At 36.4% G+C, this 16,784-nt stretch overlaps 1 protein-coding gene across 1 annotated transcript in view; it reads right to left on the reverse strand.

Moving 5' to 3' along the window:
• Positions 1-3,897: 3,897 nt before the first annotated feature.
• LOC104610073 (AT hook motif DNA-binding family protein) overlaps positions 3,898-16,784 on the reverse strand; it is a 36,055-nt gene continuing 23,168 nt past the window's right edge. Inside the window, exons 4-6 of the mRNA XM_010276540.3 lie at positions 4,915-5,076; positions 4,514-4,805; positions 3,898-4,409 (exon numbers count right to left, since the gene is read on the reverse strand). Coding sequence (XP_010274842.1) covers positions 4,345-4,409; positions 4,514-4,805; positions 4,915-5,076 — 519 coding nt within the window. The 3' untranslated portion in view covers positions 3,898-4,344. The remainder of the gene's footprint in view (positions 4,410-4,513; positions 4,806-4,914; positions 5,077-16,784) is intronic.

Genomic DNA, 16,784 nt, shown 5'->3' on the forward strand with positions numbered 1-16,784 from the left:
TTGATCTGGTCAGCAAACTGCTGGCCAAAAATCATTCGACCCGGGAACCAGACCCAGAACAGTTCCATGTCCGATCCCATTTTAAAAAGGTTGCCTAAATATATACTTCCAAGCTAAATGATAGGCGATATACTTGCAAGACACACTCTCACTTTCTTTTTGATTGATTTAGAAGGTAAACCTTTTAGTCAACATTTACATATACTAAAAGTAAGCCAAAATGGGCAATTTGGTCCGCCCCCAGCTCTTCTAGCTATTCCAACTTGTAAAATGTCATTTGACTCATTTCTATGTATGAATAAACCATTTTAGGGTTTTTTTCTCTTCATTTTATCACTTATTAGAGTTATTCCCGAGTTCTTCAAATGTCACTAAAAATAAATATATTTTCTGACATTTTGAATTAAAATATCAAACTTATGACTGAAAATTAGGTGCATCTAACCCGAGCCCAACCCAAACCAAGATTTTTCATCGGTTGGGCTCAAGTTTTCAGGCTCTAGGATGGCCTAGGCCAAAAAAAAAGTAAAAAGGAGTCCTCACCTAAACTCTTAAACTCTAAATTTACAAAGACATATTGGACTGGTCCAGGTGGGCTTTTCTCAGTCCAGGCCGACCACAGCCTGAGTTACATCGACCCCTAAGCGAGACCAAATCAGTGATGCGTGATGCGTGCTGCATTACTTGCTGACATTTCTCTAAAGATAAAGCTTTGTTGTAATTCTTTAGGCCTAGTTTCATTTTTCTACCACAGCTTTATTCGGTTCGTTAGCATGTAAAGTAGTATACTTCCAGAAACGAAAAGAAAAGAAAAAGAAAGGAATATCTTTTCCAAGGGATACTAATCACATCCAATTGGAACAATTAATTGCAATTCCCAAAAGTAGTCAATTTAAGAAGATTAATTTCTGGGTTTAAGTTCCAAGAAATCTTCTATACCAAAAGCTCTTATATATATATATATATATATATATATATATATATAGATATTGTTTATTAGTTATTTTTTGTTATTAATTAATTGAGGTATAAAGCGATTCAACAAAGCATATGCAAATTCCATGCCAAAATTCCCTTATCTAAATCTGGGTTTCAAATAACTAATTGAACCAGAATAGCAATCTAATTAGCTATTCAATGGAAAGAGCAAGCATATGAGAATAACCAAAAGGATATGCATAAGGCTCCATGCTTCTTTTCTTCTGGGTTTCCAATAATTAATTGAACCAGAATGACAATCTAATTAGTAATTAGCTATTCAATGGAAAGAACCAGCATATGAGAATAACCACAGGGATATGCATAAGGCTCCATGTTTTTCTTGTAATAAGATAGTACTCTGCAGTTTTCTAAAAAAACCAGGCTAAAGCTTTTATGTACAGCATAAGCAAGTAAAGAGAAAGAAAAATGGCTGCGAAAGGATGCATGACAAGAAATGCAATGGCAATCCTGTTTCTGGTTCTCTTCTTTAGCTCAAGTCTAGGTAAGCAGCTTAATCTTGTTCTATTATATTAATATTACAGGGCTGCTGCTAGTGCTAAAACCTGCTCACCCATGCAGTTGAGGAAGCAAAAGGAGAACAAATCTGTGTTGGGAGCTGTTGGGTCATCTGGAACTGTGGCTCTGCCTGCCATAGGTTTGGGCTTCCTAAAGGTGGAAACTGCTTTCATTTTGGGCATTCCTTCAAATGTTGCTGTGACAAATGAGCCAACATTAATCATCTCAAGGAACCGTTTGTATCTTTCCATGAAGGAAAAAAGAATAAAGAGATAGAGAAGTTTCTACTTTCTAATGAAAATAATTTGTGTAAAATTGTGATATTTATAAGGAACAACTTTGTTAGTTGGCGTTGGGGTTGTTTTGTAAAGTAAAAATCAGGCGGTTAGCCCAATCCGGTCCAAGTCTTATCAGTGTTTGAGGGTGGTCCAAGTCTTATCAGTGTTTGAAGGTGGACCAGATCGATGGTTGAACACTTGAACCACTTGTAGCATGGATTTTCTAAGAAAAATCGGTTCAGTTCGCAGTGAAATATTATCTTTTATGTCAATTCATGGGACACGTTCCGAGTGCTATGCTGCTATTTCCTTCAGGCAATTTTCTTTTCTTTTTTTTTCTTTTTTTTTTCTTTTGAAAAAGACCACTGATTGTCAATCACTTTATTATAAATTGTCTTTATTGACTGTGTGCTTGATCAAACTTGTCCAATAGGGCTGAAACTTGGGTAATCCTTGGGCTTCAATTATTGGCATCTAGGCTGGGCCTAGGCCTCAAAAGAAAGACCACTGATTGTCTTTATCGATTTGGTTGTCGTACCTCATGACAGTGTTTTACCTATTTTTGTTTCAAATTTTAGCTTAGTTTGTTTGATTTCAATTCAAATGAAGTAAATTAAGACATGAAGCAGAATAAAGTAAAATCCAAAACAAAATTAAACAAGAATTTGCATTTTTTACTTTTGATCTAGTGCAAATAAATTTGTACTGCAACCAAGCACAGCCAAATGTTCATACAACATTTCAAGAATGGTGAAACAACCATTTCAAGAACACCTTTGTTGTTGGGTTTCTAGTTGAAGAACACAAAAAAAAAAATGTAAAACACTGTCATGAGGTTTTTGTTAAGGGTGGAACTTGAGTGGGCTCAGGTTGATCATTTATTAAAATTTGAAGGGGTCCTGGCAATGTAAATAGCTTTTGTGAATCGAAACTACATGTTTGTTGTTACTCGTATCGCCCAAAATAAACCCATGAACGTAATAACACCTAAAAGGGGCAGACTTGGGGCTAAGGACACAAGGACAGTGATTACAGCTATGGATAGATCAACACCAACCATTAGATAGTTCAATGAAGGATATTTTCTACCACAAGGCATCATGACCAATTTGTATATTGCAAAGGATGGATCTGTTTGGCAACCACAAAAACAGGGTTGTTATAAATTTAATACAGATGGAGGGTGTCTGTCTAAATCAATTGGAAGGAACTTCAGGTTTTGTTGTCAAGGATTCAAATTCAGGCTTGATTGCAACCGTTGGATTATCACAGGATGGTAGCTTTTAAAAGCAAAACTGATTGCTTTGATTTGAAGATTGCAGTGGCACCACTATAAAATAACCCTTGGACATTAATGTATAACCTTGTAGACGGACAAGGGCATTATTGGTACTTAGATTATATTTTGGATGATGTTAGGAATCTTTATAATAATTCTGGGGGAGTTCTGCAACTTGAAATTCTTTTTTCATTTGTTTTAGAAATCGCCGCATCAGCAAAAACACTTTTTTAAACTGTGTTTTTGTTTTGAAAATTAATAACAAGTCGGTTTTATTTTTATTTCAAAAAGCATTAGATGTTTTGAGAATTGAGATCCATCAAAATAATATTTTTAAAACAAAAACAAACTTTGCAGTAAAGAACTTGCATCATTCATGGAACATGATATTAAATATCCGTATGAAAACTTGTCCTATAAACCAGGAATTCAAGAACACTTTTCTTCTGGTTTCAGTTTTGGAAACAAAAAATAAAATACATACATACATGACCAAGAACATGTTTTCTCTGTCATTGTTTTCAAAACAGCTGATTTTGTTTTGCTTTTGAAACTTGCAACAAGAAAAACAATTCACATTGGAGAACACGCCTCTTTTAGTATGAAGACTTTGTAATAAGATTGTTAATAATGTTCATAAAGTAAAGACTCGTGGATTCTGGAATGGTGGGTTTCTGAACTGGGCTTTGGTATGCATTTTTTTTCTTCTGTTTAATATAGTGATTTTGATTTATCAAAAAAAATAAAGGCCAAGTTCGTCCCATTGTGTTATCTTTACTTGGATACTTTTTGTGTTGTCTGTGGAGAGAGAGAGAGAGGATCCAATCCAACAAATTGTCAAACTAGAAAACAAGCACGCACTGAGGACTCACCCATTCAATATACAGGAAACTTGGAATGCTGCGACCACATTTATCTTTATAAACTGTAATAAACTTGTAGATTGGATGCTGGACTAAATAAGAATACCATGAGCATGAGGTCTAATAAAAGAAGGCGACAATGCACATCCACCTAATAAGAACCCGGGACACAGAATGCACAAGCTACATCAGATTTCATTTCAGAATGGGAATTCTGAAGGCAACACTACCCATACGTGAAGCAATAAAACGATCATATTGAGAAGAAAGAGAAGACTGCCGGTATCCTGTACACGAGTGTTGTCGCCCTCTTAGAATGACACAAAAGGTTGTACATCCACTGCTCTCACAAGGGCCCAACCTGAACTGCTACCTTCTCCGATGAAACTACCATCCAATCATTACCTCCATGACAACAAATGAATTTTTATTCTCCAATTTGTTCATCATCTCCATCTTCTGGAGATTGGCATGCTCCACCATCTGTTCTTCCTGCAAACAAAACCCAAGAGAAGGTATCCAAGATATGGATCAGTGTAGATTTGATCCCAGCTTGTTGACCAAGAGAGCCTCTGTATCCAAGGGAGGGCGCACACCTGTCAATTCAATATCAGCACTGCTTCTAGCATCTGGGCCACTCCAATCAGTTGACCGTGATGACATTACATGCATTCCTCGAGGTTGTATCATGAAATGACCCATACCCATATTTTGATGCTCATCATTTACCCTAGTGATTCTGCCAGATGGGTCTGGTCCTGAGCGAAAGCCTATGCTAGAAATTGCTGTCCCAACTAGTGGTGATGACAACTTGCTAGCAGAAACATCAACATTTATACCAGCACTAGCATCCTTCTTGGTGTCAAGCACAAAGGATCCCAAGATTACCTGCGGAGATTGGTGACATCAGTTTTACATTCCTTTTCTTCTTCACCCTCTTTTAGCAAGTGGAGGAACATTCCAACAGCAAATAAAAACACATTTTGAACCATGATACCTGCACTGGTCCCGCAGCCTTTAGGGGACCCCCTACTCCACCTCCAACAATGCGACCATCTGTACCAGACAGACATACACTGAGTCCACCAGTTCTTGAGGACGCTCCCCCAATTTCACTGTGCAGAAAAGACCCAGAAAGAGAAAGGATCTCAAAACGTCCCTGAAATACAACAGATTAAATTTTGATGTATAATGGAAGAAAAGTAGAGGCAGAATTCTATGTATCTTCCCTTGCAGAATCATGGGTAAGGACTAGTAGTAACCTTCCAGTAGGTTACTAACAAATTGATTAGAATATATTTCCAGCACTGTGCACTCTGAGATTTTATGATTTTGATTTTGCACATTTTCTTGATGACAAAATCAGAGTACTAAAATGTCTTCACCAAATTTGAATGTGGAAAGAAATAATGTCGGTATAGATGTAAATTTGGGTAAAACAGAAGTAAACACTGCCATGTCCCATATGAATTATTTATCCTAGCATAAGAGAAAAAGAAACTAATCAATGGTTGAATGGTTATTTAATGACAAGCATACAAGTCTGATGATTAGATAATGATAAAAATTAGCAGGTGCTCTTTTTGGATTAGATCTTGTAATGGTATTGCAGGAAATCTAACTAACAATAGTATGGAAATGGAATTATCAAAAGTCCAGTAAATCAATACTACCTGGCATCTACCACCTAGGATAATAGTTGCATAATTTTGTCATGAAACCACTACCACAAAAAAAATGAAGGCAAAGAGAAGTAGAACAAGCAAATTAGAATTCTCAAAAGATATATAGGCACAATAAATGCATATAAATAGGACTTGGAATTCAAACATATGCATTTTGCTCATATTCTGGAAACCTGATTGCTGAGATAGAAAAGACATTTATCTCTGTACTTAAGTAAGGTGGTTTTCAGGCAAGTGTTGAAAATAAAGTGTGGTTCGGTTGACAACGTTGGGCCCCATTTTGGTGGTTGAAAATTGGTGTTTTGAAACATGCAATCCATTTCAAGCATTCAAGGTGTTTTCTAGTCTGTAGTGCGGCTGTGTTCTAAACCATGCGACCCAAAAGAATATGATCTATGGTCTGTGGGGTGGTTGAAAAAATCATGAACATGATAATTATGTATCAAGCCAAGGTTTAAAGCATTGATACACCTGATACACACGAATATGTGTATTGGGTGTTTCAATACTATAAAACATTATTTTTTTACTCTGATACTTATATGGGGGGCGGGAGGGCGGTGTCGGTTTTAAGGGTATGTCCATCACCATAAAGCAGCCTAAAAATTAGAACTACAGAAATTAAAACTCTTTATACCCCAAACTAACCATTTCTGATACCTTGAATCACAACCATCCATAATAAGAGACGTCTTAAAGAGGATGTTACCCATAGAACTAGGTCAGGGTGGTTGAAGTGGAGAAGTATATCTGGTGTAATCTGTAATGTGTGACCAGCATATACCAATAAAACTAAAAGAAAACTCTTATGACAGTTATTAGACCAGCATTGCTATAGAGCTAGGCAATCAAGAAACAAAATGTTCAGAAAACTAAGTATATATGAGATGATGATGTCAAAATGGATAAATGGCAAGAATAGAAAGGAGGAAATCAGAAATAAGTGCATTACAGTGGACTTGGGAGTAGACTGAAATGGTTTGACTGCACCGGCAAGGAGTGAATTGGTATAAGTAGAAGCCTCGACAAAAACAACAGGAAGACCAAAAGTAATGTGATCTAAAGTGGTAAAAAAACCAGAGTGAATGGCAGGACAGGATTTGTGAAAAAAAAAAATTCTTATGGAATTTAACCATCTAAGAACACTATACATCTTTTCTGCCATCTTATCTGTTTGGACTTCAAGTACCTTATATATTTTTTTGAAAAGGAATACTTATATTATGTTAAAACCTGGGGCAAGATAGGTACATTATACTACAATAATCAAAAGATACCACTTATCAAAAAAATAATCATCACAAGACACCTAGAGTTCACATCTTCTGTGACCACTGTTGTAGCACTCCCTTGCAACACTTCATAAAATATGGACATACCAGCATTTGCAATTAATTCAAGACATCACGCCAATTGATTTTTCATTTCAAACGCTGGTATGTCTGTATTATTTCATTGGGGGTTGCATGCGACCACAGTCACTGTGCAAAAAGGAAACATCAAACTAGCTTCCCATCAAGCCAATGAAGAAAATTTTTGTCTCTCATCTTCCCAAGGACTTCTTTAACCATACAACTATTTTCAAACAGCCAATTATTTCTCTCATACCAAATGACCCAATATACCACAAAAAGAAGTTCCATAATATACAACTCATTGAATATCAAGCCTAACCAGGCACTATAGATTTTGTGGACTGGCTCAAATTCATCCAAACAATCATGCAAAGTACTGCCATATACACAAAACCAATAGATGTACTAGTAGGAGATAAGGTACTGATACTTAATAATTCTTTTACAAAAAAACAAATGTTCGACATCATTCATCTCCTACAATAAGATGACAAACCATAAGGATCTGTGAGAAAATTCTGTCCACAAGAAAGCAACTCTGGATGGGAAGTTCACATTGATCTGCAACACATAAATGTCTATTTATTGGTGATACAGAAAAGGACTAGTACAAGCCCATAGCTCTCCAAGTAGAAAGGACAAAGGGGCCACCATCCCAAGATTGACTATATCAATATGGTACAAAGAAATACTACAATGAACACTTAACCCAAGATGGGACATTTGCATTTGAAATAAACATCCATGGTAGCTGGACATTTGCAAGAGAGGAGGAAGAAAGTCAAAGAAGGGATAAGGAAAAGAGATCATCGTGTCTCTCTCCAGTCCCTCCAATAGTGTTTTTATTAGAACCACTAATAAAAGTAAGGAGATTACAGCTGCTTAATAAACAATAGAGTTAACAAGCCCATTAACATAAAACAAAATAAAAGAAAGGCAATAAGATCTAACTGCTAGCATCATGCCCAACTTGCTTACATACTGCTGTAATTAAGTTTGATTGTAAATGCAAAACATAAAAACGAATAGTTGAGAAAAGCCTGTGATATGCATACACAGGAGGGGAGGTAACAGCCCCTGTCTGCAAAAATGGATATCCCCCCCCCCCCCCAGTCAGAGAAGGACTAAATGTCAGACAAGATGAAGAAATTGAAATAGCAACCTAGGCAGCAATACCTTGAAAACCATGGAAATAATTAACTCCCAAGTTCTAACATCTTCAGAGTCTCCATTTCTGCTTCTCCTTCAGCTATGACAATGTGTAAGTGGAAGATGACTCAAAGGTTGTAATTGGCTGGATTCAAAATGGTGGTAAAGCCCATGCCTGCTTTGTTTTACTGAGGAAAATCAGATCTCTAGCCCATAGGATGATCACTTTGTTCAGATGGGTTAGAAGATCTACAGGTGAATTGGCAGAATCATTACTGGGCTGACTTGTATTGGGGTATACCCTACCTATGTAGTTTTAAATTGCAAATACTTAGGGTGGCTTGGCCAGCTTTCCTCAGCTTATACTCCCTATTTCAGATGATTATTCCTGTATTCAAATGGTATGTAAAACAAAATGAAATGACCCTAAAAGAAACCCTAGGTCAATTTTTCCTTCTATCTAATTCTTAATCCCACCTAAAATTAATTTGGCATGCCAGAGAAACGTTGCAGCTTTCCACGTGTGGATGATCTTTTCATTTCATTCAAATGACACAAGGAAGAGGAGCTTTATTTAAGACAACTCAAGGTGCAGGTATTTTGAAATTCTACGGTCTGTAACTAATAGGACTGATTGAGATTCTCATTTCTCAATTGCTATTTCCCAGTTCCCACAAAATAGATCCACACACAAGAAAATGGTGTTGCAGAATAGAAATTTTGCACATATTTTGAGATTGCTCCTTTTGGCTTGTTTCTTCCACCCCAACACTAGGCAGTGCCAACTTGGGCTAGGTAAGATTGGGTTGAAGCCAACCCTTGCCCAATCCAGAAGTCTTAAACCTTCAACCCTAACCCTAGTCCAACCACAATCTTCAACCCAAAGTGATTGACCCTAACCCAACCCAATCCTTTTTCTCCAACCTAGACCAACCTGATTTGTAAGAAGAAGAAAAGGAATAAAAAGAAAACCACTTCTAGTTGTTGTGGAATATTTGAGATCTCTCACTCATTGAGAGACAATAAAGCACCATTATATAGTGGTCTTGGTTTGAAATCTTACAGCCATGTTACTAGTAAGCCATTTAAATCTTTTCACTGCTTCCCTGTAGGTCCAAATCACTGTATCCGGTTCCTTCAACCACCCAACTATCAGCATAGAGTCCCCTTCAATCTGCAATCTGTCAAAGTTCAAGTCTTTAGCAATCTGTACCCCCTGAAACACTGATTGGAACTCAGCATTAATAGACTCCCCTACTCCTGCTCGACCTGAATATAAGGCAATAACATAGCCATCTGAATTTCTGAAGACTCCTCCATTCCACAAGGCCCTAGATTACCTAGTCTACTTCCATCAAAGTTGAGTTTTAATTCCTTCTTCCAGAGGTACCCAAACTGAAAGAGCCCTTTCCTTGTTGGCTGAGCTCTGTTGAGGATTTTGTGCAGATTTTTTGTTTATCATTTGTTTAGATAGTAAGTGGGGACCACAGCACTCTTGTCAGGACCCTTTGGAGTGATGTTTTTAAGTTTTTAATGCAATTTTATGTGTTAGGAGGCTTATAAGGGCATATTAGTCATTGTACTTTTTTTACTTAAAGTATTAATACCAATGGGAGAGGGCAGCCAGATCTGATTTGCTCTTTCTTTCTCAAATTCTTCTCTTCTCTTTCACTTCTTCCACAAGAAACTCTTCTTTTCTTTGCAGATTTTTGATTCAGCAGATTTCTACTTGGTACCAGAGAAAGACTAGGGTTTCTTGGAGTTCGTCCATGCAGTCCTAGATCAGCCAATTGCATGAGGAGAAAATGGGCTGATCGATCTACTTCAGACTGCCCAGTTCTTGGATTTTTTTGGTGGGTTTCAGTCATCAAGAGGGTGATATGTGTTTTGGCATCAAAATCAGGAAGAACTGGAGCGCGAGGAAGAGTCCTAGCCAAGTTGGACTCTTCATTTTTGACCTGATACTAGGCGATCAGACATTTCTGGACTTCTCTAGGTTTTCTATAGGGGGTGGTTCAGTTTCTGGCAGAATAGTTGTCAAGGCAACACCTAGGCGATAAGGCACCCTTGGAGGCTCGCCTTGCCCAGTCGCCAAGCAGTTTTGTATACTATCTTATAAAATACTTTTATATTGTTATTTTTTTGAGATTATAATTACAAAATAGATATTATTAAACAAAAATGTTCATTTTTTGTGTTTATAAACTAATTTCTTTTTATTATTTTCTTATTTGTTAGGGTTTAATCAACACAAACATTGCTAACTGCTGCATTGAACCCTCAAAGACTTCAAAATCTGAACCAACACAAATAGGGGTTCAGCCCCTATATTTTTTGAATTTTCTTTTCTTTCTTTTTCTTCTCATAAATATGTTGATTTTCTAGACTTACACATGAAGTTTATAATTTTCTTATGAAAACTATGGATAGTTATTAAGGAAAGATGGTTATAGAACCTAGGGAACTACCCTAGGATATGTGGTCTTTGCTTAAAAAAATCCATCGCCTATCGCCTTGGCGCCTTGAAAACTATGTCTGGCAATTTTAGAGTCCTCTAGAGAGATCGATTCACTTTTTCTCTTTGGTGAGAGAAGGTGGGAGGAGAGAAATTTCTCTCCGAGTAGGTTTTTCTTCCTTCAAAAACTCCTCCTACCCTTGTGTGTGAGATCAATCTATTTTTAGAACCTTTCTACCTGATTACTTCTTGTTTATGACGTGATTGAAGTCTGAATGGAAGGCTGGAGTACTGAGCACTTGATCAGAAGTCCACAAGTGACCTGGGTTTATTTGGTGGAAGTACCAATGACTCTTTTGGGTTTGGGAATATTACCACAATAAAATTGGATGGTACAAATTAATTAGAATGGGCACAATCAGCTAAGATTGCTATTGGTGCTCGTGGGAAATTGGGGTACATCACTAGGGAGGAGAAGAAACTTGATACACCCGATGGGTACAGGAGAATTACATGGTGATGTCTTGGCTATGTAAAATCCCAAGTTACCTCACATCAATAAAATTTTTTTGTGGGCTAATACTGCAAAGGAGATTTGGAATGGAGTAATTGAGACCTATTCCCAAAAACATAATGTATCTAGAGCCTACCGGTTAAGAAATCATGTGATTAATACAAAACCAGGAGATAGACTACTTGCTATGTATTTCTCCATGCTGAAAACACTTTGGCATGAAATAAATCACTTAAAGATTGTGGTTTGGGAGAGTACGAAGGATGAAGCAACCTATCAAAAGTTATTGTAGGAAAGGGTGGTACGTGTCATTTGAGCAGACATCTGCTCACACATGAGCGAGAGGAAGATGAAGGGAGAGAAACAACTCAAACACAGATTGGAAGGGGGACTAGTTTTGGTACTTTTAGATATTCACAAGAAAAAATGAGACAAGAACTTGCTAAGTATATTGTACATGCAGAAGAACCATTTATGTTAGCTGAAGATCCAAAGCTAGAAAAATGGTTGCGTAATTCTGTAAACCCACAATATAAAAAAGTTTTTAGCAATACTATAAGAACTGATGCTTTAAAAATTTTTCATTCATATAAACAAAATTTAATTTCTTTGTTAGCAAATCTTAATTCTAAAGTAGCAATTACTTCGGATGTTTGGACATCCAAATTTAATATTAGTTATATTTGTGTTACCGGCCATTTCATTGATGAAAATTGGCTTTTGAATAAAAGAATTTTTAGTTTTACTAGGCTTGAATGGCCACATAGTGGTCCAGCTATTGCTGCAAGTATTTTAAATACTTTGCATGCTTATGGTAAGTATAATTGTTTTCTATTAGTTTTCTATTAGTTTTGATAATGCTAGCAATAATGATTCTGCAATAAATATTTTCAAATCTCAATTAAAATCATTCTTAAATGGTAAATTATTTCATATTAGATGTGCATGTCACATCTTAAATTTATGTATTCAAGATGCCTTGAATATTATTTCAAAAATTAGAAATTGTATTACATATATAAAAAGTTCAGGGGCAAAAAAACAAGAATTTAAATATTTATGCCAAAATTATGGTTTAAAATATAAACATTTTATAGTAGATGTAAAGTATAGGTGGAATTCTACCTATGCTATGTTAGAAAGTTGTATATCTCATAAACAAATTCTTTCTGATTTTTATAATTTAAAAATGCCTAATGATATGATATTTAAGGAAGACTGGGAAATGGCAGTCTGTATAAGAGATTTTTTAAAACATTTTTATGATGCAACAAATGAATTATCTAGAATTTATTATCCAACTAGTTGTAATTTACCGTATCAATTAATAGTAATTAGTGATTGTTTTGCCAAATATAGAAATAATCCACATTTTCAATGTATTGTTGAAATTATGGAAAATAAATTTAAAAGATATTGGGAGAACATTTCTCCCCTTTATTGTTTAGCTACAATATTAGACCCTAGGATTAGGAAGATGGTTTAGATATTTTACTTGAAACATATTACGAAAATATGAATATTGATATAGGAAATAAAAAAGAAGAAATTATTAATTTATTATTTGAAATGTACAGTTTGTATAAATCTAAAGTTGTTGTTCATCTTCTTCTTCTTCTTCTCCTTCTGACTTTGAGCCCAATAGTAGAAGAGAAAAGCTTTTTTATTTAATAAGTAGAAGGCAGAAATCTGCTAGTTCTACAAGTTCATTTACTGAACTTAATTTTTATTTGCAAGCAAATTTTTCTAATTTAGGTGAAGTATCAAATAATTTTTATATTTTAGCCTGGTGGAGTGAACACTCAAAAAATTATCCGGTTCTCGCCGCCATGGCACGTGATCTACTAACCCCTCCGGTGTCTACAGTTCCATCGGAGTCTTGTTTTAGTGCAGGTACCAAGGAGTTGGATGACAAAAGAAGCTACATGAACTATGAGAGCATAGAGATGTGCATCTGCTTCAAGGATTGGCTAGATGCAGAAGATAGAATACAAAACAAGGGAGGGCATGATACAACACCGGACATCTCACCCGAAGCAGATGATGAAAGTCAAGAATGATGATTCATGAATTTGACTACTTGTAGAATTTTTCATTTTTTCAAATTATTGTAAAATTTTTAAATTTTATTTAATTTATTTGATATATTTTTTTTAATTTTTTAACAATGTAATTTTGTATTTTCAATTTGTAACCATATTGTATTTTTTATAATTTATTAATTTATTCCATTTTTATATTTCATTCATCCAAGTATGCAATTATCCAATCATTGTATTTGTAATTCACTAATTTGTATCATTCAAATTTAAATGAAATAAAATTCCTATTTTTCTTCCAATTTGTTATTCCATCATTCTTATTTCAATTTGGTTAAGTATTTTTTTTTCATTTATGTATTAAATAACTTAGATTTCTCATTTCTTAATTTTTTAAATAGTTCCTAATTCCCAAAGTTCATAGGAAAGTTAAATATTCTAGTTTTACAATTTTACTTAGAAAAGTGCAGCCCGATTTGGCCTAGGCCCAAGGCCCGCCCTGTGGCCCAGCCCGACATGGTCCAAGCCCACAGCACGGCCTGCAGCCCAACCAGGCCCAGGCCCATGTGCCAGCACGGCACGGCACGGGCCCACTTGGGGCTGGGTTGTGGGCCGTGCCAGGTTGACCCCCAAAATTTCCACCGGGGAGGACGGCACGGCCCATGGCAGCTGGCAGGCCGACATGGCACGGCCTGCCTTTAGGGCGGGCCTCCCACGGGCCATGCTGTGCTGGCCCGGCATGGCCCACTTTACACTTCTAGACTCAGCCAATTCTAGTTCTTCAAGCGGGCAAGAAAGTGCAGGAAACCTAAGAGACAGTCACACTACTTTGCTCATACAAGTAGGCCAATCATTGGATTGGACTCAGATCGAATTCATCTAAATCTGAGTTCAATTCGACATGTTGGATGCATCCGACTCTGATCCAAAATCCAATCAGATTATGTGCAGGGAATCCAAGTTCGAAGCCGATCGGATTTTCGGATTTCGGATTTTAATCCGACTCAGACTGAAGCTACCTATTTCAATAGTTGAATGGTCAAAATTGCTGAATGTAATATCATTAAAACAAAATCTATAATCAGTAATTTTTGCTCAAAAGTTTTGAAACAATTCTATAATCTATAAATTTTATTTCAAAAATTTTGAAATAATCTATAATTTATTCAGAACAAAATGAAAACCTATGGTCAAGAAAAAAACAATACATGAGAACTCTATGGTCAAGAAAACCTAGGTGAGGAAAGAACGACAACGGTGAAAAAAGAACAAAGACGACGACTTGGTTGTTGCAAAGAGTGAATTGAGAGAGGAGAGAACAACAGCAACTTGGCAAATGGCAAGGCAAGTTAGGTGACAACAAGAGAGGAGAAGTGAGAAGAAAATGTCGATTGTTGAATTGTCCAGTGAGAGTTTAGGATTTTAAGGCTGGCCAACTGGGGGTTTGAGGAACAGATTTCCTTATTTACCCCTAAGAAATTTTATCTATTCCATTAATGTATAAAAGTATAAAATATATTTATATTTATAAATATATCATACTCCGATTTTTATCGGATCGGATGGAGGTGAATCCGAGTTCAATCCGACTTTTAATCGGATTCTACTTTTGCCATCCAAATCCAATCCCATATGACATTTACCTCATCCGAATCCAAGATTATTGGATCGAGTATCGGATCGGGTTGCGAGTTTATGGGTATCGTTGACAGGCCTACATACAAGTAGCTCATATGCAATTGCAAATTATGCATCCACCTCAGGTAAGGAGGGGCCTCCCTGGATTATAGATTCAGGAGCATCTGAGCACATGACCAATATGTCTACCCTTTTTGGTTCTTACCAGTTGTGTTCTAGTAGATATGGAATCTCTACAGCAGATGGTTCTCACATTCCCATTGTTGAGAAAGGAACAATTAGGGTGACTAATGGCATTACTTTGTCCTTTGTCTTACATGTTCCCAGACTTCATACTAATCTTCTTTCTATGAGTAGTTTGGCAAAAATTTTGAGTTGTTCAATGACTTTCCTTCATGGTAATTGTGTTTTACAGGATCCGGAGTTAAAGAGAACAATTGAGAGTGGTCATGAAGTGAATAGAGTCTACCTTCTAAATCAGATTCCAAGACATCAGAGCCACCATATTAGTAGCAGTAGTAGTGGGTAAGAGTTAGTGAGTCAAATTAGGTTGTGGAATAATTGGTTGGCTCAACTTTTTTCAGTTCATTGAGATGCTTGTTTCCAAAGTTGTTTGAGTCTGTTCAGTTATCTAGTCTTTAGTGTGAAAGTTGTCAATTGGGAAAGTAGTAGACATTCTTTTAAACCAAGTAATAAAAGTTATTTTGCTTTTGATATTGTTAACTCTGATGCATGGGGACCTTATCATATTTCTTCCATGGGTGGATACCGTTATTTTCTTTTGTTTGTGGATGACTACACTCAGTATTCATGGATATATTTGATAAGATCACGTGACGAGGTACCTATTTTGGTGCGATAGTTCTACCAGATGGTTTTTTTTTTCAATAACTAGAAACTTTTATTAAAGATGTGAAGATTTTAAATACAAGATTTTCATATCAAACGATGCTAGAGAATATTTTGAGAAAGATTTGGCCACATATATTTTGGAGCATGGGGTAATTCATCATAGTCATGCTTATACGCGGCAATAGAATGGGGTAACAAAGAGGAAAAATACACATTTGGAGATGGCAAAAAGCCTTATGGTATGTGCTTCAGTTCCTGTTCGTTTTAGGGGATGCAGTTGCCTCTGATCCCATTGATAATGCATTTGTACCTAACACTAATGTTACAGCTGATCTTGGTCTTCCCATTGCACTCCGCAAGGGAAAGAGTAAGTGTACAGCCCATTGCATTTCACACCATCTTTCCTACAATGCCCTATCACCTTCTTATTATGCCTTCCTTTCTTCCCTAGATTTTGTGTCTATACCCAAAAATGTCAATTAGGCTCTATCGAAACTTGAGTGGAGAACGACTGTGGTAGAAGAAATGGAGGCTTTGATTAAGAATCAGACATGGGAGATAGTTGATCTTCCTGCAAAAAAGGATACAGCTGGATGTAGGTGGGCATTCATTGTGAAGTATAGGGCAGCCGCTCTTCTAACTTGATGTTAAAAATGAATTTTTTAATGATGATTTGCAGGAGGTATATATGGACCTTCCAATCGGTTTCTATTAGAATGTTGGTGAGGGAAAAGCTTGCAGGCTAAAAAAAGTAATTATATGGTTTGCAACAGTCACCTAGGGCATGGTTTGACAGGTTTAGGGGGGCATTGATCCATTTTGGATACACACAAACCCAGTCAGATCACACTCTCTTTGTGATGAGGAAAGAAGCACTTGGGGGAGAGGGAGATACTTGAATGTGCAAATATTTCGCAATGTGCAGCATCTAATTGGCCCATAAACTACCTTGGCCTGCCTTTGGGAGATAATCCTTAGAAAGGAGGGTTTCAGACTCTGGTTGTGGAGAGATTTGAAAAGAGACTTGCCTCTTGGAAGAAAAATTACATTTCCTTTGGAGGGAGAATCACCCTAATAAGATCTGTCTTAGTAACTTGTTTGTTTATTATTTGTTGGTTTTCAAAATTCTAGCAGGGGTGGCTAGTAAGTTGGAAAAACTAATGAGACTTCCTTTGGGAGA

Source organism: Nelumbo nucifera, chromosome 1 (genome assembly GCF_055504915.1).
Source record: "Nelumbo nucifera cultivar China Antique chromosome 1, China Antique-T2T, whole genome shotgun sequence".
NCBI lineage: Eukaryota > Viridiplantae > Streptophyta > Magnoliopsida > Proteales > Nelumbonaceae > Nelumbo > Nelumbo nucifera.